This window comes from Balaenoptera physalus (assembly GCF_965194825.1).
Source record: "Balaenoptera physalus genome assembly, chromosome: 5".
Taxonomy (NCBI): domain Eukaryota; kingdom Metazoa; phylum Chordata; class Mammalia; order Artiodactyla; family Balaenopteridae; genus Balaenoptera; species Balaenoptera physalus.
Genome location: NC_138884.1, coordinates 149158382 through 149180643, shown reverse-complemented (window position 1 = coordinate 149180643; position 22262 = coordinate 149158382). Strand labels below are relative to the sequence as shown.

Sequence of the window (22262 nt, the reverse complement as noted above, 5' to 3'; positions counted from 1 at the left end):
CTTACATTTCTGTATAAATGATAATTATCTTATCAATTTCACCCCCCCCAAAAAAAAAACCCTGTTGAGATTTGACTAGGATTGCACTGACTATAAGTCAGTAGGAGAAGAATTAACTTCTTTCTAATATTGAGTTTTCTAATCCCATAAGTATGGGGTCTTTTTCCATTTATAAGTGTTTCATATTTTTCTGTATTATGCCATTACACCTTTTATTTATTTGTTTATTTGGCTACACCAGGTCTTAGTTGCCACCTGCAGGATCTTCTTTGTGGCATGTGGGATCTAGTTCCCTGACCAGGGATCGAACCCAGGCCCCCTGCATTGGGAGCATGGAGTCCTAGCTACTGGACCATCAGGGAGGTCCCCCATTGCACCTTTTTAAAAAAGCATTTACCCGTAGATACTTTTATTTATACTATTTATTTATTTATTTATTTAAAATTTATTTATTATTTTATATTTATTTTTGGTTGCATTGGGTCTTCATTGCTGTGCGCAGGCTTTCTCTAGCTGCGGTGAGTGGGGGCAACTCTTCGTTGCAGTGCGTGGGCTTCTCATTGCGGTGGCTTCTCTTGTTGCAGAGCACAAGCTCTAGGCAGACTTCAGTAGTTGTGGCATGTGGGCCCAGTAGTTGTGCCTCGTGGGCTCAGTAGTTGTGCCTCGTGGACTCTAGAGCGTAGGCTCAGTAGTTGTGGGGCACGGGCTTAGTTGCTCCGCGGCATGTGGGATCTTCCCGGACCAGGGCTCGAACCCATGTCTCCTGCATTGGCAGGCGGATTCTTAACCACTGTGCCACCAGGGAAGTCCCTTATTTATACTATTTAAATGATATCTTTTAATTTTTCTTCCTCTAACTTTATTGGTGTAGATGTAATTGACTTCTCTTTTTAAGTTGTTAATGGGACATTGCTAGACACCCCCCATCTGAATATACGTTAAGCAGGTCTTTTGACTTTACTTCTGTCAAGTGGAATCCCAAATTTTTTTCAAGATCTGCAATTTTAGGTTACAGGCCGTTTGTCTCAGATGTCCTTTGCTGGTCATTCATTAAAACAGGCAGCTTTTGGTACCTACTGTATAGCACAGGGAACTATATTCAATATCTTGTAATAACCTATAACGGAAAAGAATCTGAAAAGGAATGTGTGTGTGTTTGTGTGTGTGTGTGTGTAACTGAATCACTTTGCTGTACACCTGAAACTAACATAACATTGTAAATCAACTATATACTTCAATTTAAAAAACAAACAAACAGATGGCTTTTACTCCTCTTCTCAACATTGGTCCCTGGCACGACACCCAAGTCAGTGGGTGGAGGGAGCAGTGGAGTCCTGAGGAGGCGGCTAGAGAACACCTGACAGTGGAGGTGGAGATGACTGAGCAGCAGAGGGTGAGAAGTAGAACGAAAAGCCAGAGAGGGTGACAAGCAGAAGGTCGTCGTCACTGGGTCTGGGGTTAGATTCTCTTACCCCACCTGAAGGTAATACGCTGGCTTGCTCCTGTTTCATGGGTGCTGGCAGAAGACTCGAGACTCCTGAGTCAGAGACAGAGGACTTTGTTACTCGGCACAGCAGAAACATCCCGAACGCACGCGAACATTTGGGTTCTCCTCACCCCCTCCCCTCCCCAAGGGCCGCATCAGTGCAGGGGGTGCAGTGGGTTTGTGTCACAGCTCAGGAGCACTGGCTGGGGGGATGGGGTGCGGGCGGGGATCTGGCCCTTTTATTGTAAGCAGTAAGCAAGCCTGCCTTTTGTCTCAAGGTCCTCAGCTGCATAAGCAGCCCTGAGAAGGGGCCCGTGGGGAGTGGGCAGGGGAGACAAGAGCCCTGTAGCCTTGGTACATCCAGCAGGACAAGGAGCAGCCTGGGAGACCCCTGGAGGACGCTCTCCCAGCAGTCCTGACAGACACTGAAAACGTTAGCTGAGAGAAGACACCGAGTGTTGGTGTGGCAACAGAGAAGTTGTGTCTGACCTTTGATAGGCCTGTGTCCAGTTGGAGCACAGGCCCGGCTGAACTGTGTGGAGAATAGCTCAGTGGAGAGGGAGCTGAGAAAGTCCAGTTAGGGGGCTGGTCTTTCAGATGCTTGACTGTGAGGGGAGGAGAGGACTAGACCCAGCTGGAGGAGGGGCTTGGAAATGTTGAAGTAATGAAGAAAAGAGCTGGTAGTGGGGAGAGGTTTTTCCTCCCATTTAAATTTTATTTTTTTAATATGTGATATTTGACATATATATGACTATGTCTACAGTGTACAGGTTATGAGGGATGATAAAATGAACACCAGTCAGCATTAAAAATCAGGCCATCCCTAACACCTGTGTGCCTGTGCGCTCTTCCCTTCTCCCTCTTTGTTCCTCCCCTTCCAAGGTAAACGCTGTCCTTTTGTATTGATCATTCCCTTATGTTCTTAAACCCTTAAAAAAAAAGTTATTGCCTATATGTGTATCTCTAAATAATAAATTATTTATTTTTGTTTGTTTTTGACCTTTATGAAAGTGGTGTGTGCTTATGCTGTCTTCTCTGTTTATAAGATTCCTCATGCTGTCTGGATAGCTGCAGTTTGTTCATTTTCACTAATATAAGTCATTCATTTTTCACACAGTACAATTCACATATAATCCAATATGTTGCTATACTGTAATTTATTCATCAATAATTTTGTTGAATAGTGGAGAAAAGACAGTCTTTTCAATAAATTGGTTTGAGTTAATTGGATATTCACATGTGAAAGAAGGAAACTTGACCCATATCTTAGACCACTCAAAAACATTAACTCAAAATGGATTACAGACTTATATGTAAGACCTGAAATCATGAAACTCCTAGGAATAAAGCCCCTTGACATGGGTCTTAGTAGTGACTTTTTGGATTTGACACCTAAAGCACAAGCAACAAAATAAAAAAATAAACAACTGGGACTACATGAAATGAAAAAGCTTCTGACAGCAAAAGAAACCATCAACAAAGTGAAAAAGAAAATCTACAGAATGGGAAAAAATATTTGCAAACCATGTATCTGATAAGGGGATAATATCCAAAATATTTCAAGAGCTCTGTACAACTCAACAGCAAAAAAACAAATAAGCCAGGTAAAAAATGGGCAAAGGACCCATAGACATTTCTCTAAATAATACATATAAAAGGCCAACAGGTACCTGAAGAGATGCTCAGCATCACTAGTCATTAGGAAAATGCACATCAGAGCCACAGTGAAATACCATCTCAGGCCTGTTAGAAGGGCCGTATCATCAGCAGGACAGGAGATGACCAATACTGGCATGAATGTGGAGAAAAGCAACCCTTGTGCCCTGTTGGTGGGATTGTAAAACGGTGGAGCCGCGGCGGAGAACAGTACGGAGGATCCTCAGAAAGTTAGAATTATCATGTGCATCAGCAGGTCACGTCTGGGAATATATACAAAGGAAATGAAATGCTAACTTGAAAAGGTACCTGCACCACCATGTTCATAACAGCATTATGTACAATAGCCAAGACATGGAAACAGTCTAAGTATTCCTTGTTGGATGAGTGGTTAAAGAAGATGTGGGGGGTGTGTGTGTGTGTGTGTGTGTGTGTGTGTGTGTGTGTTTGTACACACACACATATATAAAAACAATGGAATGTTATTTGGCCATAACAAATGAGGAAGCCTTCCCATTAGGACAACATGGATAGACATGGACTTTGAAGGCATTATGCTTAGTGAAGTAAGTCAGACAGAAAAAGGCAAATACTATATGATCTCACTTACATGTGAAATCTAAAAACACAAAAAACAAACCCAGGGCTTCCCTGGTGACGCAGTGGTTGAGAATCTGCCTGCCAATGCAGGGGACACGGGTTCGAGCCCTGGTCTGGGAAGATCCCACATGCCGTGGAGCAGCTGGGCCCGTGAGCCACAACTACTGAGCCTGCGCGTCTGGAGCCTGTGCTGCGCAACAAGAGAGGCCGCGACAGTGAGAGGCCCGCGCACCGCGATGAAGAGTGGCCCCCGCTCGCCAAAACTAGAGAAAGCCCTCGCACAGAAACAAAGACCCAACACAGCCAAAAATAAATTAATAAATTAAAAAAAAAAAAAACCCAAAGCCAGACTTGGAGAAAAAGAAATCAGACTTGTGGTTACCAAAGGCAGAGGGTGACAGAATGGGGAATTGAAGAAGGTGGTCAACAGGTGCAAACTTCCAGTTACAAGATAAGCATGTCCCCGGGATGTGATGTACAGCATGGTGACTGTAGCCGATGGTGCTGTATGACTCACAGGAAGGTTGCTGAGAGAGAGAAGGCTACGCGCTCTCATCACAAGGAAGAAGGTTGTCCTGTATCTGTGTGAGATGATGGGTGTTAGCTGAACCCATTGTGGTAATCATTTCACAATATAGGTAAATCAAACCATCATGCTGTATGCCCTAAACTTTACAGTGATGTACATCAATTATTTTTCCATAAAACTGGGGGGGAAAAAGCCCAGTATCGAAAACAAAATGCCCATTAAAAAATACTACTTAAACAAATTTTGTTGGAAGATACAGAGTTGTTTTCTGTTTTTTGCAGTTATTTAAAAAAAAATGCTGTTGGGCATCTATATATCCATCTCTTGGTACTTGTTTGTAAGAGTTTTGTTAGGGTGTGTTTCGGTCGGGATTCTCCAGAGAAACAGAACCAACAGGAGAGGGATGGATGGATGGATGGATGGATGGATGGATAGATAGGGAAAAGAAAAGAAAAGAAGCGGAGGTTTATTATAGGGACTGGCTCAAGTGGTTATGGAGGCCAAAAGTCTCGCTATGTACATTCTGCAAGCCGGAGAACCGGAAGTGCTGGTGTCCGAGGGCAGAAGAGGGACATCTCTCTGCCTTTTTATTCTGTTCAGACCCTCAGAGGAATGGACGATATCCATCTGCACTGGGGAGGGCCATCTTCTTTATTCAGTCTACCCATTCCAGTGCCGATCTCTTCGGAGACACCTCACAGACACACCCAGAAATGATGTTTTACCAGCTCCCCGGGCATCCCTGAGCCCAGTCAAGTTGACACACAAAATCAGTCATCACAGAGTGTTTATCTGTGGAGTGGAGTTGCTGGGTTACAGGTAATTCGGACACATTCGTAAGGCAGTCCCAGCTTCTGGAGTGAGCGCCAGCAGCGCTTGAGCCCCGGTCGCCTGTGTTCTCGCCTAGGCTTGGCCTCAGGGAGGCAGAGCTTGAGGCTGGGGTCGGGGAGCAGTAAGGTAGACAGATGGTGGCCCTCATGAGGTCCCACTAAGACAGGAGAGCCAGTGTCTGTTTCTAGAAGAGACAGATTTGCAGGCAGGCCTGTAGAGGATGCAAGTAAGGTCGGGTGAGGAGTGTAGAAGTTGAGAAAATTGCTGCCAGAATTTTTTTATAAACTTGTTCTTGAGAACGAGGCTGGATTGAGGGGACTGGGAAGGAGCAAGGGAGTGGGTAAGGTTTCAGTGAGAACAGTGAGCTGGCAGGGCATCGGGTTGCTGGACAGCCTGAGGTGCTCGTTGAAGATGGAGACGTCACTGAGCAGTGGCCCCGACCTGCCCATCGGCAAGGACCTTCCTCTCAGCAGCGTCCGGTGTTGGGGAGAGAGAGCCAGGCTGGGCGGCTTGGCTGAGTGGGCTCAGCAGAGGCCTGGCCCAGGGTGACTGAGAGCAGAGTCGCTTACCCTTTACCGCCAGCACGCACCTCAGCCCTTCCGACCTGCCGGCACCCCCTAACCCCACCCCGAATCTCTACTGCAACTTGTTTGCCCTGGTTCCTGTCTCACCCATCTCAGGGTGTCTACACAGGCCTGGCACAGAGCAGGTACCTGGGAATGATTTTTGAATGAAGGAACGAGCCTGCCTTTGATTTGTATCCACATATAATGTTTCAGGACTTAAGAATGTTTACAGTATACATCCTGTACGGTAGAGTTCACACCTTGTTGGGGCTGTGGACGTGAGTTCCTGATCTGTGAATTCTCTGACGGTTTGTATTCTGATAATGGGGGAGGGCATGCGCAGATCATGTGGAGGGCTTTGCCCCTGACTTCTGTGGGCCTGGGTGCACTGCTTTTCAGGGTTACTGAGGCAGCAGCAGAAGTTGTCTTGATATTCACATTCTATGCTGAAGCCAAGCAAAGACCCATCAAAGGCGTGACCCGCTCTGTGCAGGAGAAATTTAGACAGGCAAAGAGGTGGGATGGTTGAGACATTGTGCAAAGACCCACGGGGTGCAGGCCTGACTCAGGAGAGCCTGCCTGCACTTAGTTGTCAGAACCAGGCTGTGTTGAATTTAGCAATTTGGTTTCAGCAAATCATCCTTTTTTTTTTTTTTTTTTTTTCTTTTTTGGCCCTGCTGCGAGACTTGTGGGATCTTAATTCCCCGACCAGGGATTGAACCAGCTCTCAGTAGTGAGAGTGCCGAGTCCTAACCAGTGGACCACCGCCAGGGAATTCCCCCATCTGTGTCTTTAAAATAATGTTAATTTGAATTTTAATGATTTTCAGGGGTTTTTGTATTTAAGTTGTAGACCAGCTTGGTTTTTTATAGTTGTAAAAAGGCCTTAAAAACATAAATTATGTTGCATTTTACATTTGTGTTTGTTTAAGTAACAAAAATAGTTTTAAGTCTGGTGTGGGGGAGTGGGAGATGTTACTCTGGAGAATTTTTTTTTCTTTTACTTATTTATTATTTTGTTTATTTATTTATTTGTTTATGGCTGTGTTGGGTCTTTGTTGCTGTGCGCGGGCTTTCTCTAGTTGCGGCGAGCGGGGGCTACTCTTTGTTGCGGTGCGCGGGCTTCCCATTGGGTTGGCTTCTGTTGTTGCAGTGTGCAGGCTGTAGGTGCGTGGGCTTCAGTAGTTGCGGCGTGCAGGCTCAGTAGTTGTGGCTCACGGGCTCTAGAGCGCAGGCTCAGTAGTTGTGGCGCATGGGCTTAGTTGCTCCATGGCATGTGGGACATTCCTGGACCAGGGCTCGAACCCGTGTCCTCTGCATTGGTAGGCGGATTATTAACCACTGCGCCACCAGGGAAGTCCCTATTTTTTTTTTAAAGGGGCCTGTGTAGCCCTCAGGCATCCTGCCACAAGGATGACTACTTAGCAAATTAATATTCTACTTTTCTGTTTTCAAGGTTGACTGATGTATAAAGGCTCTGTTTTGGTTGTGGACATTAGCATTTGTGTCTGTGTTCACCTATATATTGTTAAAATGTAAGTCTTGCATTTTACACTAAGGAGCCAGGTTCTCTTAATAGTTACCATGACCACAGTTCTAATCAAAGGCATATAGTTCCAATTTAAACCAACCATTTAAGGGTTTGCTAATAGTTGTCCTTATCTCAAATGTTTGCTCTGTTGAGTCTTGGTTCATAATGCAAACATATAAAATTCCTTTGTAATGAACCTCATGAAAGTGGTTGTGCTAATAAAATGTGTCACTGCTACCATGAATTGTCAGATCGAGAGGGCAGAACTTGAGTCAGCCTCACAGAAAGATAATCTGAATGGTAGTCTTTGGCTTTTTTAGCTTAAAATAATACTTTTAAGTCTTATCCATGTTCTTGCATGTATCAGTAGTTAATTATTTCTGAGTAGTGTTTCGCTGTATGGATGAACCACAGTTTATCCATTCGCCAATAGAGGGACATTGGTGTTTCCTGGTTTGGGCTGTCATCAATAAAGCTGCTGGTAACATTTGAGTACAAGTCTTCGTTTGGACAGAGTTCATTTCTCTTTGATAAATACCTAGGAGTGGAATTGCTAGGTTGTGGGTAAGTGTATGACTAACATTATAAGGACCTCTCATGCTATTTTCCAAAATGCTTATACTGTTTCCCAGCCGCGTATGAGAGTTCTCCTTTGTATCTCCAGCCTCACCAAGGTTGGATATTGATAGTCTTTAATTATGGCCAGTCTAATAATGGCTTACAGTGTTATCTCATTATGGTTTTAAATTGCATTTTCTTAATGACTTGTTGAGCATCTTTTCATGTGCTTATTTTCTGTCTCTTTGGTGAAGTGACTATTCAAACCTTTTGCATATTTTTAATTGGGTGGTTTATCTTACTATTGAGTTGCCAGAAATCTTTATATATTCTGAATTCAAGCCTTTTATCAGGTATGTTTCTCAGATATTTTCTCCCAGTGTGGTTTGCCTTTTCATTACATAACACTGTTGTTGTTGTTGTTTTTAATATTTATTTATTCATTTATTTTGGTTGCACTGGGTCTTAGTTGTGGCATGCAGGATCTTTGTTGCGGCATGTGGGATCCTTTAGTTGCGGCATGCGGGCTTCTTAGTTGCTGCATGCATGCGGGATCTAGTTCCCTGACCAGGGATCGAACCCAGACCCCCTGCATTGGGAGCACGGAGTCTTACCCACTGGACCACCAGGGAAGTCCCAATAACACTGGTTTTTGAACATCAAAAAATTTTAATTTTGGTCAAGTCCAGTTCATCAATTTTTAAATGATTTGGGCTTTTTGTGTTCTGTATAAGAAATCTTTGCTACCCAAAGTTTATAAAGATTTTTTGCCCTGTGTTTTTTTCTAGATGTCTTATAGTTTGAGCTTCTACATTTGATTCCATTTTGAGTGAAGTTTTGTATCTTTTGTGAAGTAAGGGTTGAGGTTCATCCTTGTATATGGACATCCAGTTGTTCAAGAACTATTGTTGAAAATGCTATTTTTCCTCATTGAAAGACCTTGGCATCTTTGTCAAAAATCAGTTGATGCTGTATGTGTGGGTCTACTTCTGGACTTCCACTCTACATGTATACCCATGCTTTTGCCGGTACCATACTGTCCTGATTCCTGAAGCTTTTTATAGCAAGTTATGAAATTAGGTAGTAAAGATCCTCAGGCTTTGTTCTTCTTAAAAAGTGTTTGGCTGTTCTAGGTCCTTTGCATTCCCATATAAAGTTTAGAATCATCTTGCCAGTTTCTACAGAAAAACCCACTGAGATTTTAACTGGCACTGTGTTGAGTCTATAGACCAATTTGGGGAGAAATGACATCAAAATAATATTGAGTCTCCCACTCCATGAACATGATATGACTTTTCATTTATTTCGTTTTTAAGTTTATTCTTAGAATAGTTTTGTAGTCTTCAATGTGTAGGCTTTGCACAGTGTATTGAAACATTTCCAAAGCATTTCATCTTTTTCTTGCTATTTTAAATGGTACTTCTAAAAAAATTTCAGTGTCCAATCATTTATTGCTAGTATATAGAAGTGTAACTGTTTTTTGTATATTGACCTTATATCCTGTGAAGATTCATTTATTTTTAAAATTATTTATTTATTTTTTTGACTGCATTGGGTCTTAGTTGCGGCACACGAGATCTTTTGTTGTGGCACGCGGGCTCCAGAGCACATCGGCTCTGTAGTCGTGGCGCACAGGCTTAGTTGCAGAGTTGTAGTTTGTGGCACGCGGGCTGTCTAGTTGTGGTGCGTGGGCTCAGTAGTTGGTGGCGCCCGGGCTTAGTTGGCCCGCGGCATGTCGGATCTTAGTTCTCCAACCAGGGATTGAACTTGTGTCCCCTGCATTGGAAGGTGGATTCTTAACCACTGGACCACCAGGGAAGTCCCACGATTCATTTATTAATTCTAGTGGTCTTTTGGTAGACTCTGTAGGATTTTCTACGTAGTTGATCACATCATCTAAAAATAATGTGTTTTTTCATTTCCAATCTGTATGTCTTTTTTTTTCTTCTTCTTCTTTATTCCGTTGGCTGGACCCATCAGTGTGATGTTGAATAGAAGTGGTATGAGCAGACATCCTTCCCTGTTCCCAGTGTTAAGGGGAAAGCATTTAGTTTTTCACCATTAAGTATAGGAGTAGAATCTTGTAGATCAGGTTGGAGAAGTTTACTTCTGTTTTTAGTTTGCTGAGAGTTATCATGAATGGATATTTAATTTTGACAAATTCTCTTCCTACATCTATTAAGATGATCATAGAGCTTTTCTTTTTTAGTTTGTTAACAAAATTAATTATGGTGATTTTTGAAATGTTGAATGAACCTTGCATTCCTGGGATAATCCACAGTTGGTTGTGGTGTATTATCTTTTTTATAGATTGCTGTATTGGATTTGCTAATGTTTTTCTAAAGATTATTGCATCTGTGTTCATGGAAGGAGATTAGTCTCTAAGTTTCTTGTCTGACAATATCTTTGTGTGGTTTTGGTGTCAGGGTAATATTTGCCTTTTAGAATGAGCTGGGAAGTATTCACTCTTCTTTAATTTTCTGGAAAAGGTTGTGTAGAGTTGGTATTATTTCTGCCTTAAATGTTTGGTAGAATTCACCAGTGAAGCTGTCTTGACCTAGAATTGGCATTATTGGGAAGGTTTTGAACTGTGAGTCCAATTTAGTTAGTAAAGATTGTCTTTCTTCATGAGTGAGCTTTGTTAATTTTTGTCTTTAAAGAAATTTCACAGTATATGCAAGTCAAGTCGTTTTGCTGTACATTTTAAACATATACTGTGATATATGTCAATTGTATCTCAGTAAAACTGGGGGAAAAAAGAAATTCACCCTTTTTATGTCAAATATATTGGTATGAAGTTGTTCAGAATATTCCCTTGTTATTTTTTAATTTTTCACAGGATCTGTAGTGATTGTGTGCCCTCCCTTTCATTCCTGATATCAGTTGTTTGGGTTTTGTTTTTGTCTTTTTTTCCCTGATAGCCTGGCTAGAGGTTTATCATTTTTATTGATCTTTTCAATAAAAGGGAAAAGAACCACATTTTGGTTTAATTGATTTTCCATTTTCTATTTTATTAATTTCTGCTCTTAGGTTTATTCTTTCTTTCTTTCTACTTTATACTTAATTTGTTGTTCTTTTGGTTTCTTAAGGTAGAAGTTTACATCATTGATTTGAGACCTTTCTTCTTTTCTGATACGTGTTTTATTCCCTAAAATTCTATCCAAGCATTCCTTTAGCTGCATGCCACAAATTTCGATATGTTGTGTTTTTCATTCTGTTCAAAATATTTTATACTTACTCTTAGTATGATTTATCCTTTGACCCATGGGTTATTTAGAAGTGTGTTTTTTAACTTCCTTATAATTTGGTGTGTTTTCTAGATATCTTTTTTTAAATTGAGGTATATGTATATATATGTATTTTTTAATTTGGCTGTGCTGCGCAGCTTGAGGGATCTTAGTTCCCCGACCAGGGATCAAACCTGGGCCCTGGCAGTGAAAACGCTGAGTCCTAACCACTAGATCACCAGGGAGTTCCCAGAATTAAGGTATAATTGACATACAACATTCTATTAGTTTCAGGTGTACAACATAATGATTCAGTATTTGTATATATTGCAAAATGATCACTGCAGTAAGTCTAGTTAACGTCCATCATCATACATAGTTACAAAAACAGTTTTTTTGTGTGTGATGAGGACTTTTAAGATATACTCTCTTAGCTCCTTTCAAATATGCCGTAGAGCATTATTAACATAGTCACCATGCTGTACATTAGATCCTCTTGACTTATTTATTTTATAAATGGAAGTTTGTACCTTTTGACCTTCTTTTTATTACTATTATCATTGTAATCAGAGAACGTACTTTATATGATTGATTTTTTTTTAATGTGTTGACATTTGTTTTATGTTCAGTCTTGGTTAATGTTCCATGTGCACTTGAAAGAATTTGTGTTCTACTGTTGTTGGGAAGAGTGTACTGTGAGTGTTAGTGAGATCAGATTGGTTGACGGTGGTGGTCACGTTGACACCCTTTCTGATGTTTCCGTCTAGTCCAGTTATTGAAAGGAGTGTTGAAATTTCCAGACGTAATTGTGGACTTTTACATTTATCCTTTTAATTCCTGCCTCGTGTATTTTGAGCTCTGTTATTAGAGTGCTTACCCATTTAGCATTGTTATTGCTTCTTGTTGAATCAGTCTCATTGTCATTATTATTTTATCATCATCATATTCATCATCTCCTTCACTGGTGCCAATATTCCTTGTTCTGAAGCCAACTTCTGCTGATACTAATACAGCCACCCAGCTTTTTTTGGTTAGTGTTTGCATGGAATTTTTCTCCTAACCTTTATTTTCAACCTATTTGTGTCTTTGTAATCTCCTGTAGAAAACATAGTGGCTCTTGCTTTTTAATCCAATCTGACCATCTCTGCTAACAATTGGAATATTTATTTCCATTTAATGTAATTATTGATAGTTTGGATTTAAATATACCATCTTGCTTTTTTTTTTTTCCACCCCTATTTTTCCCTTCTGTTGTTTGCTGTTCTTTACTTCTTTTCCTTCTTTTCAATTGGATTAATTGAATATTTTTCTTTCTTTCTTTCTTTTTAAAGATTTATTATTTATTTTTATTTATTTATTTTTAGCTGCATCGGGTCTTAGTTGCAGCATGCAGGATCTTTGTTGAGGCACACAGGCTTCTCTCTAGTTGTGGTTTGTGGGTTTTCTCTTCTCTAGTTGTGGCGTGCAGGCTCTAGGGCGCGTGGGCTCCGTAGTTGCGGCACATGGGCTCTCTAGTGGAGGTGCGCGGGCTCAGTAGTTATTGCTCGTGGGCTTAGTTGCCCCGTGGCATGTGAGATCTTAGTTCCCCGACCAGGGGTCGAACCCGCGTCCCCTGCATTATAAGGTGCATACTTTACTACTGGACCACCAGGAAAGTCCCCAAATATTTTTATGACCCTGTTTTACCTCTTCTTGGCTTATTACCAGTATCACCTTGTTTCATAATTTTTAATGGTTCTAGAGTTTACAGTATGTATCTTCAACTTTTCAGCCTCTACTTTCAAAGAATATTATGTACTTAAATGTAGTGTAAGAACCTTTCAATATTGTACTCAGAGCACCACCATTTTTTGTGCTAGTATAGTCATATATTATTTGCATACCTCTTGTAAACTTTACCATAGATTTTTATTATTTTTGCTTTAAATAGTTAACTTTTTTTTTTCATATCTCTCTATAGACTCTATACATATTTTAATGGCTGCAGAGTATTCCATCATTCTGATATCATAGTTTGCTTAGTCTCTCTCTTATTTTTGAAGTAGAGTTGATTTACAGTGTTGTGTTAGTTTCTGGTGTACAGCAAAGTGAGTCAGTTATACATACATATTCTTTTTTCATATTCTTTTCCATTATGGTTTATTACAGAATATTGAATATAGTTCCTTGTGCTATGCAGTAGGACCTTGTTTTTTATCTATTTTATGTATAGTAGTTTGTATCCACTAATCCCAAACTCCTAATTTATCCCTCTCCCTGCCCACCCCCCCCCCCCAGGTTAGTTATCTTTTTAAAAGAGTTTACAAATGAGAGGGGTCTTTGGCCCACATCTTTATCATGTGTGGTCCTCTTCGTTCCTTTGTGTAGCCCCACATCTCCACTTGGGGCCATTTAACTGGAACTGCCTTTAACATTTCTTGTCGTGCAGGGAAGCTTCTGTTTGTCTGACTGAGAGCTTTTATTTTGCCCTCATTTTTAACTGATACTTTTGTTCAGAATTCTAGGCTGTAGGTCAGGTCTTTGCTGCCCAACCCGTTTCTGATGCGAAGTGGCGTTGTTGTTCTCCTCTTTGCTCCTGTAGACGGAAGGGGTGGTTTCCTCTACCTGCTTCTCAGCTGTGTACTTCTCACTGGTGTTTAGCAGTTTTGCTCTGTGTGCCTTGGTTGTTAGCTTTGGTTTATTGTGCTTGGGATTGCAGGAGCTTTTAAGATATGTCAGTTTACAGTTTCATCAAATTTGGGACATCTTCAACTGTTTATTCACTTAGCCCCTTTTTTCCTGGGACACAGTTACCTACCTGTGTGTTAGACATCTTGATTTTGTCGTACAAATGCTTTGTTTTTCTCAATCCTGTTTCTCGCTGTGCTTCATTTGGATATTTATTTTTATTACTTGTCTTCAGGTTTATTGATATTCCGCTGGGTATAATCTGCTCTTAAGTCTATCTCATGTATTTTTTTCTTTCAAGATATTTTTTATTTTTCATCTCCAGAAGTTCCATTTGCTTATTTTTACATCTTTGGTCTCTCACCGCATCATGTTTGTTTTCCTCTACTTTCGTGAACATATGGAGTTTATTCATAGTCTCCAGTTCCAGATTCTTGTCTGTTGGTTGCATCGTCTCTGTTACTTGGGGGTCTGTTTCTATTGATTGGTTTCCCTCCCGGTTATGTGTTGTATTTTCCTGCCTCTTGGCTTTGTTATTAGATGCTGGACATTGTACATTTCACATTGTTGAAGCGTTGGGTTTTGTTGTATTCTTTTAAACTGTGTTGGACTTGGGCAGAACATAGTAACTGAAGTTAAATCTGTCTAAGATGCGCACCATAAGGTGACACGTTTAAGGATTTACCATATGGTCGCCATGCGCCCTATTTTGAAAGGTCTAGAACTTCCTCCCATGTCAGTAGGAAAGGTTACTTTTTCAGGTTCTTGGCTGCTGCTCTGAGTCTGTCCAGGGTACCAGGCAGCATCGTTGGTGCTCGTGTGCAGTGGCAGGCGGGTCAGAACGGGTCCTGCTCTCACGGAACTGATCTTGTGGTGGTGAAGACAGGTCAAAAACAGGAAAACCCCAGGAATTCAGATAGCAGTTTGTGATGTCAGAGATTAGCCAGGGTGACCAAGGTCAGGAGGCGGCAGCGCACCACTGATGTGAACAGGGTCACTTGAATGTGGAGAGTGATGAGCTAGTGACAGGAGACCCATGCCCAGACCCGAGAAGGGAGCGCTAAGGCTACAGTCGTGGTGCATCCAGGGAGCAGCCCCTCCGGGTCAGGGGAGGGCTCGAGGACACACTTGGGACAGAGGGGCCGCTGGGAGGCTGAAGCAGCGGCTGCACCCAGTCCCTCGGCCTCCGAGCGGTAGGAGTGGGCCAGTGCAGCCGGGAACCAGGAGGGAGGCCTCTGCCGAAGAGGCCAGATGCCGACCACAGCAGAGGAGCAGTGTTTGCAGGGCAGAAAGTGGTGGGTTTGGAGCTGAGACGCAAGAATTGAGAACTGGTTCAACCAGCCCCCCTGAGTAGGTATCTTTTTGCTGAGGCGTGATTGATGGAGAGAATTCTTCTTTTGTCGGAAGCCATTCAAAGGCTTAGTAGATTAGCACTCTGGGTGAAGGGAGCAAGTGCAGTGAAGTAAAAGCAGATGTTGGTCCTGGCCAACCTGGAAGACAGCGGGAAGACATTGAGAGTCTATTCAAGTGGTGTGGGAGGGTCTTTGCAGGGATGTGTATGGTCTCATTCGTACGTTAAACACCACTCTGGCTGCTGCTCGGAGAACGGAACCTCGGTGTGCAGGGTGCAGGTAGCACCGTGGTATCCAGGCCTGGGGTGGGTGACAGTGGCCTCGGCTGGGCTGGACACGTGGGTGGAGTGTGGGTGCGTGTGGGGTGGAGGCAGGGCGCGCAGCCTCGCTGCTCTCGGGGAGCAGCCTGCTTCCTCCACCACCGCCTCAGACCCGCCTCGTCTGACCGCCCGTGCCTGACCCTCGCTGACTTGTCAGTCAGACCCGTGGCCTCTCCAGTCACAGAATCAGCATTGTCTCATTTTCAGGAATGCATGTCCCATCTGCAGAAAGTGCAAGTGTCTCATCTGGTTCAGAGCTTCTCCCTCAGCTTCCGTGAGTGACGTCGGCGTCACCCAAGGGCATGTTGCGGGGCTGGAGGGCAGCGGTGCCTGTCCTGCGGCCTTCCCTTTGCCACCCCCGCTCTTCCGTTCTTTGCTGGTCTCTCTGTGGTCCCCTCTGGTGCCCAGGCCCTGCGGTCCTCACAGGTGGTCCATGGCGGGTGGCTCTTGCCCATAGGAGGCCCTGTTGAGGTTTTCCTAGGCCTCAGTCGAGACCTTGCACTGGACTGCCTGCTGGGGACTGTGTGACACCCCCATCCCCGCTGTGCCTCCGCCCCCGGTGTAACTCCGGGGTCCGCTCACCCAGCAGGAATGTTTTCGGGCTGGGGGCTGTTCTTTGATGACGGCGCAAGCTCTGCCCTCGGCTTGGGGGTGGCTCCCCTGCTCCTGGCCCTTCCACTGGAGGATTTTCTTGTGCTTCATCCAGCAGCGGATGGGGTGGGGCCGCAGGTGGGGGAGTTGGCACCCGGCTGAGGTCTGAGCCGGGCTCGTCTCAGAGCCTTTACACTTGACCTGACGGTGCCGGGAGGAGGAGCGATGGTGTCCTCCCTTCAGGAGCCTCTCCCGTGACTCGGCCCTTCTCTTCAGGCCACTGGGGCGCTGGCTGGAGCTGGCTGCCCTGCTCACGAGCCCTGCGGGACGTGCAAGCACCTTCCTGCACTGTGTGGGGGTCCTCAGACCTAAACCTGGAGCCCACATCCCCGAGGGACCAGGTGGCGGCTGTGCGGGTCGTGGGACCGTGTTCTGAGGCAAGGGGAGGTGAGGGGTCGTGATCTCCATGGCGGCCGCTGGGTGGCAAGGTCTGAGCCCACTTCCTCCTGGATGTTGTGGGGCAGAGGCTCAGGTTTCTGCAGAGTGGTGTCCCCTGGGATGGTGGTTGCAGGTACCAGTTAGGGCACTGGGAGTGGAATTGCTCTTTTTTAATGCATGAAGGAGATTCATGGACCGTCCTCGTGTGGTTGTGATGTGACTATCAGCAGGTAAAAAAATAATCGATTCCAGACAAAATTCTTGGGTGTCAGAGAGAAAGTTTCCTATGTAGTGTCGGTTGAAATATTTTCTTTTTGGTGTGTAGGTTTTACATTTTTTCTAAAAGGCGTTGTCCCGAACAGTTAGTAACGAATTTGGGCCGTGAGCATTACTCATAACGAGTCTGTCCTCTTTTCTCTAAAGCAGGGTCAAGACTTCCTTCTTCACTCCCCGCTCGGCGGCTCGCAGCCCGAGGCCGGTGGCGGGAGGCTCACCCTGGGTGCCCAGCCGTTGCCCACGGCTGCCCCCTCGGACACCGCGTGCGCCTGCGAGGCCTGCAGCGAGCGCAGGTACGGGTATGGGGGACCCTTCGCCTGCGGGGGGTGGGGTCCTCCTTCGTCGCTGCCCTTGAGGACTGGTGGGAGGAGGCACATCCTCACAAAGGGCGGGAGCCTCCCCAAAATAGTTAGGGTCTCGGGTCGATGGATGCCTCCGACTTGGGGTCTGGGGAGGCCGTCACCGCCGCTGCCAGAGGACTGGGAAGAGGAGCTGGACGCGCGGGTCCTGATTGGCCTCTGGGCCCGGCTCGGCCGAGGCGGACCAGGGCCCATGGGAGCCTTGACGGCCAAGGGCCCTGGGGGCTGTGCCGGGGCTGATGGCGCCGGTCCTGTGGGCGTTTGTCCCCAGGGAGATTTCGGCAGAGGCGGAGCGGGAACCTCAGCAGCTGCAGAACTACTGGTCGGAAGTGCGCTACACGGTCCGCTGCATCTACCGGCAGGCGGGCACCCCGCTGGCGGACGACCAGGACCAGTCTCTGGTGCCCGACAAGGAGGGGGTGAAGGAGCTCGTGGACAGGTGCGTGTTGCCCGGGCGCGGCCCTCCCCCACCAGCCGCCCACCCGGGCCTCCCCTCTGCTCAGGGGGACTCCCCTCTCGGGGTTGGGAGAGCTTGTCCCGCGAGCTCAGCCCCGGGCACGTGGCAAGGCCTGCAGCAGACGGGCTGGGTGAACTCTCAGATTCTCATTCTGATGGAAGGCTTATTACCTGTGTAATGAAAGTGAATGGACGTACTTCTCTCATTCCTTAGTGTGTTGAGGCTGACAGTAGGACTCCTTTTGGGCACTTGCTGAGCACTTTCTCAGGCACTCCTGCTTTATTGCCCCATGGAGGAGAGGCAGTTATGCCGCTTAGGAGATGAGAAAACCGAGGCCCCGTGAGGTCCGGTGGTGGATGGAGAGCCAGTTGTCACAGGCCTGTTCACACAGGTGCTTCTCACTGGGCGGGGCTCACGGCAGGGCGCGCTTGCGCAGGCGGGGACCTTGTGCTCAGTGACAGCACAGAGTTTGAAGTGGGTGTAATTTTTATTCTTCCTTAGAGTTTGTACCATGTTTTTCCTCTTTTTAGAGATGTTCCAAATAAAAGCGGTAAATTTGAGCGAGACATTCCATGAACTGATTTTCATTTTGGTCTTTTTTTCACGTTTTGAATGCAGCCCCTTTGGGGTTCTGTAACCTCTTGTTCGCTGTGCTGTAGAGTTCATCCTGGAGATGGGTGTGGTGACTGGCTGTGGGCTGTATTAACTAGTTAGTGATTCGGCCGGTGTGTTTAGGGTTTGACTACATGAAATGGCTCTAGGTGGTGTGTGCCTTTTTTAGAAGTTAGGTTTCCTAGTGAATATTAGGAAAGTATGTATAACCTGCATGTCACACTTGCAGCTTCACAGCTTGTGAATGCTTAGGAAGAGGCCAAAGTAAAATAAGAGACAATTGAAAGGAAATGCTCAGTAAATAATTGTTCAGATGGGATGTTATGGCAGAGAGGTTTGGGAAACAGCAGTATTCTAGTAATGAAACATACCGTTAAGAGTGGAAAAATTCCACGCCCCCATTTGAGGTCTGGGTATATATGTGTCACATGTTTTTCACACGTTTTACGTGTACTACGTTTTTCCTAGTCTCCATGTCTGAGGACCCTCCTCTTGTTGTCTGAGTGCCAGTACACACGAGGAAGGGCTGTCTGTAAAGCCTTAAGGCACCACTAGGACCTGTGCAGCTGGCGGCGATTCTCCTTTGCCCCTTTCCGTGGCCCTCGGCGTCCTGCTGCTCCGCCTTCCTCCCCCCCCACCCCACCCCGCCCCCCATTTTCACACATCGTCACTGCGTTCAGCCACACCGGCTCTCATGCCGTCCTCCACAGACCTGCTGGTTTCTGCTCTTCGCTCGGTCTGGAATGTTCTTCCTTGCTCAGGGTTTTTTTTCCTCCCTTCCATCCTTCACTTTAGACTTCAGAGTCACCATCTCAAAGAGACCACCTGACCTAAACTCCGAGGGGCCTCCCCCATCATTCTTTATCAACCCTTCCCTTCTTTTTTATCGTGTTACTGCCACTACCTGGAATTACGCTCTGTATGTGTATGTGCATGTGCTCTGAGCATCCAGTGGCCTGAGAGTTTGTTTTCCTGGCGTCTTCCTGCTGTGGCTTTGACACAGCCGCCGGGGCCAGTGCTTGTTTAACGCACGGCTGGGTGAGCTCCCACAGCACCTTCATCTTCCTGCCCCTTGGCCGTAGCACTTTTTACAAGTCTACTTGCAAAAGTACCATGTGGTCATGTCATTAAATTTATAAGATACAGAAATGGACAAAGAAATAAAATGCAATGCATGTCTAATTCCAGCAGGCGAAGAGAACCAAGAAGGAGGCGTCCAGTCTCCTTGTAAGTTCGATTGTCCCTGTGTCATTTTGAGTCTTCCTTTAAGTGAGTTTCCTTTAAGAGGTGAAATACATTCTGTTTCAGAGAACAGTTGCTGTACTAGTAATTAAAATTATGATTGTCATGCTAAGCTAAACAATTAATATATCTATATCTGAAGTAGACTCACCACAGTGGGGGTCCCATCAGTTCTTACTGTTTCTCTGGCCACGTTTTTTGTAAGGCTACACAAGTTCCATTTTCACTCGGCTCTTGTCTTTTACAACCTAGGTAGTGTGGTGACTTAGAAGTGGAATAGGTGACAACTTACAGTCTTCTCTTTTGACCCAGCGTGGTGCCCAGAGGTGAAAGGATCCGTTATCCAAATCCAGGAACTACAGCTTAATGTATTTTACAGCTTGTGTGCTGAGGTCACAGTGGTTCCTCCTGGTGATGGGCTCTAGACGGGTATTGGAGTTGTCGCTTCAACGGTTGTAGATTTCCGTCTGGAGGCTCCTCAGAAGTGCACAACTGAAGCGAGTGGTCACTTTAAACATAGTCATGCCAGTTACTATAGAACAAGTTGGTAAAAGTTGATGATCTCCAGGTTAGGGAAGAAATTCATGAAAATGATCATTGCTGTGTGGCCTGATTGGGGCATGTATTGATTTGTTGTCTCTGATCTTCAGCTTACACATTTTACCTTATCGCTTTTATTATTTTTTGGTGGGATGATTTAAAAGGAGATATACTGTCTGTAAAGTTTCTTCTGATTATGAGAATAGTAGAAGAAGCCCACTTGGATCAGATACTGAATTCCTAGGAAGAAGAAAGAGCAGCCCGCTCCCGTGCTGCAGCCCAGGTGTCACCTCTGGGGGCCGTGGCTTTTCACCTGTCCGCATACAAGCGTTCAGAGATGAGTGCTGGGGTCTCCCGGGCTCGGCAGTTCTGTGGCCCCCCGCGCGGCTCAGCTGTACCCGCTCTGCCACCTGCTGGCTGCCTGAGTCCCGGGACTCGCCCAGCCACCTGGCTTCGCGTCTGACCCGGCGTCGCCTCGGGGCTTGACAGCGAGCTCTCAGTGGGCTCCGGTCGCTGCCTTTTGGCCAGTGACTCTGGGACTCCCCCTCTGTCGAGCGGGCTGACTGTGAGAAGACGGCGGTTGTCATTAGGTGGGCAGCCCCGGGGTCCCAGGGTCCCCCTGCGGGCGAGTGGTGACTCTCTCTCCTGTGCAGGCTCTGCGAGCGGGACCCCTACCAGCTGTACCAGCGGCTGGAGCAGCAGGCCCGAGAGTACGTGCTAGAGATGAAGGTCCGGCTCCTGCGGCAGCTGTCGGCCGCGTCCAGGGTGAAGTCGCCGTCCGCCCTGCAGGGCCCCCCGCAAGCGCACCAGTTCATCTCCCTGCTCCTCGAGGAGTACGGTGCCCTGTGCCAGGCGGCGCGCACCATCAGCACCTTCCTCGGCACCCTGGTGAGTCGGCTACGTCCCCTGCCTGGGGCGGGGGCGGGGGGGTCTGGAGGCCCGGCGCGCCCCTCCCCTCCTCCGAGATGTGCAGGCGGGGCTGGGGGCCTGATTCCTCTCCTCTTTCTCTCCCCTCTGGACTTGGCTGCTGGATGAAAGCGGAAATACTGCTTGGGGACCTTGGGGCCTGGGGGCGCGGTGTGGGGACTGTGTGAGGTGAGGGCCGGGGTGGGTGACAGTAGGAAGGAGACAGAGGAGTGGCTGTGCTGTGAATTCTGCAGATGGGGGCTGTGTTCTCAGAGGGAGTGCAGAGCATGGGGACGGCAGGGCACCTGTGTCCCCCCCGGCTCGTAGTCACTGATCTACTTGCCAGCCCAGCGCTGGGCTGAGCGTAGGTTATAGAACCACGTAAGACGCCGACCCCTGTGGGCGGTCTCTGACCGCCTCAGAAGGGAAATGACCACAACTGGGTGGACGGAGGCCTCTGGTAGAAACTCAGTTCCTGGGCCTGGTCCTCGACAGCCTCAAGCGCACCTGCCGGCTGGAAGGAGGGACAAGCCGTCTTTGCTTTCTCGACTTACTAATAGTCTGTGGAGTTTCTCATCATCACTCAAATTTTATTATTAAGTGAGACTTCATTGGGCTGGTTTTGGGTGCTTTCTTAGTGGTAAAACTGCATTTTAAAACAAATGCAGTGACCGGTGGTTCCGGAAGTTTTAAGCGTAAGGTCTTTATGTGACTCTAAAGTCGATAGACCTCGATAGAAAAATTAACCAATTTTGCAGGTAGTTTCGGGGGGTTCACAGAGCTCCTCAAGCAGCATCACTTCAGTAGAGCGTTGCCGTTCCTGCAAGTGAGTCCCGAAAACCTCGAGGGAAGCACCCGCCGTGAGAAAAGGAGCGGGTGAATGCATGGGCGGGCGGTTACCCTGTTCAGCACCGAGCCTGAGGGGCTGACCCCCGGGCATCCCAAGCAGCACCCACCCGCGGCTCACTGAATGTCTCCCTGTCCTCCAGAAGCCCAGCTCCCCTGCCGCTTGCTCTATGCCAGCACTGGCCTGAGCCTGGTGCACAGAGCAGTGCGGAGAGCTGCTGCTGCCCCCCAGCCAGCCAGGGCCACCTCCGCCTCACCCTCCTCGGCCGCTTAGAGCGCACGCCATCTTCCTCAGCCACCAGAAAATAATGTGGACCGTGTTTACTGAGCATCAGCTCTAAGATCAAAATACAGCTGTTTGGTCAGTGATCTACTTCACTTTCTTCGCACATGGAGATACTCACTTTGGTTTCCAGTGAGACACCACAGCAGTAACCTGGACTCTCCCTTCCTCCAAGGGAGACAGCTGAACTCTGGATAACACAGGCTAAAACAAGGTAGAATCTTTTAAAACGCATTGCTGCGTTGGCATGAAAGGGAAGAAGCCTTGGAGGGAAAAACAAATCGAAAGCTGGTAGAATCCTGAGAAAGTCATGTGCTCAGAAGCCAGCATTCCCTCCAAAGATTTCTTCTCGTCCTGGGAGATAGGAGGTACAGCCTAGCTCCAGCACAT

At 46.3% G+C, this 22262-nt stretch overlaps 1 protein-coding gene across 3 annotated transcripts in view; it reads left to right on the top strand.

Annotated features, from left to right (window-relative positions):
- FAM193A (family with sequence similarity 193 member A) overlaps nucleotides 1-22262 on the top strand; it is a 173342-nt gene that overhangs the window by 81023 nt on the left and 70057 nt on the right. For 2 of the 3 annotated variants that reach the window (XM_082464332.1, XM_082464330.1), the window contains 3 exons: nucleotides 16775-16920; nucleotides 17258-17425; nucleotides 20491-20725. In XM_082464332.1, the coding sequence (XP_082320458.1) occupies nucleotides 16775-16920; nucleotides 17258-17425; nucleotides 20491-20725 (549 nt within the window). The remainder of the gene's footprint in view (nucleotides 1-16774; nucleotides 16921-17257; nucleotides 17426-20490; nucleotides 20726-22262) is intronic. The other variant, XM_082464331.1, reaches the window with a different exon arrangement.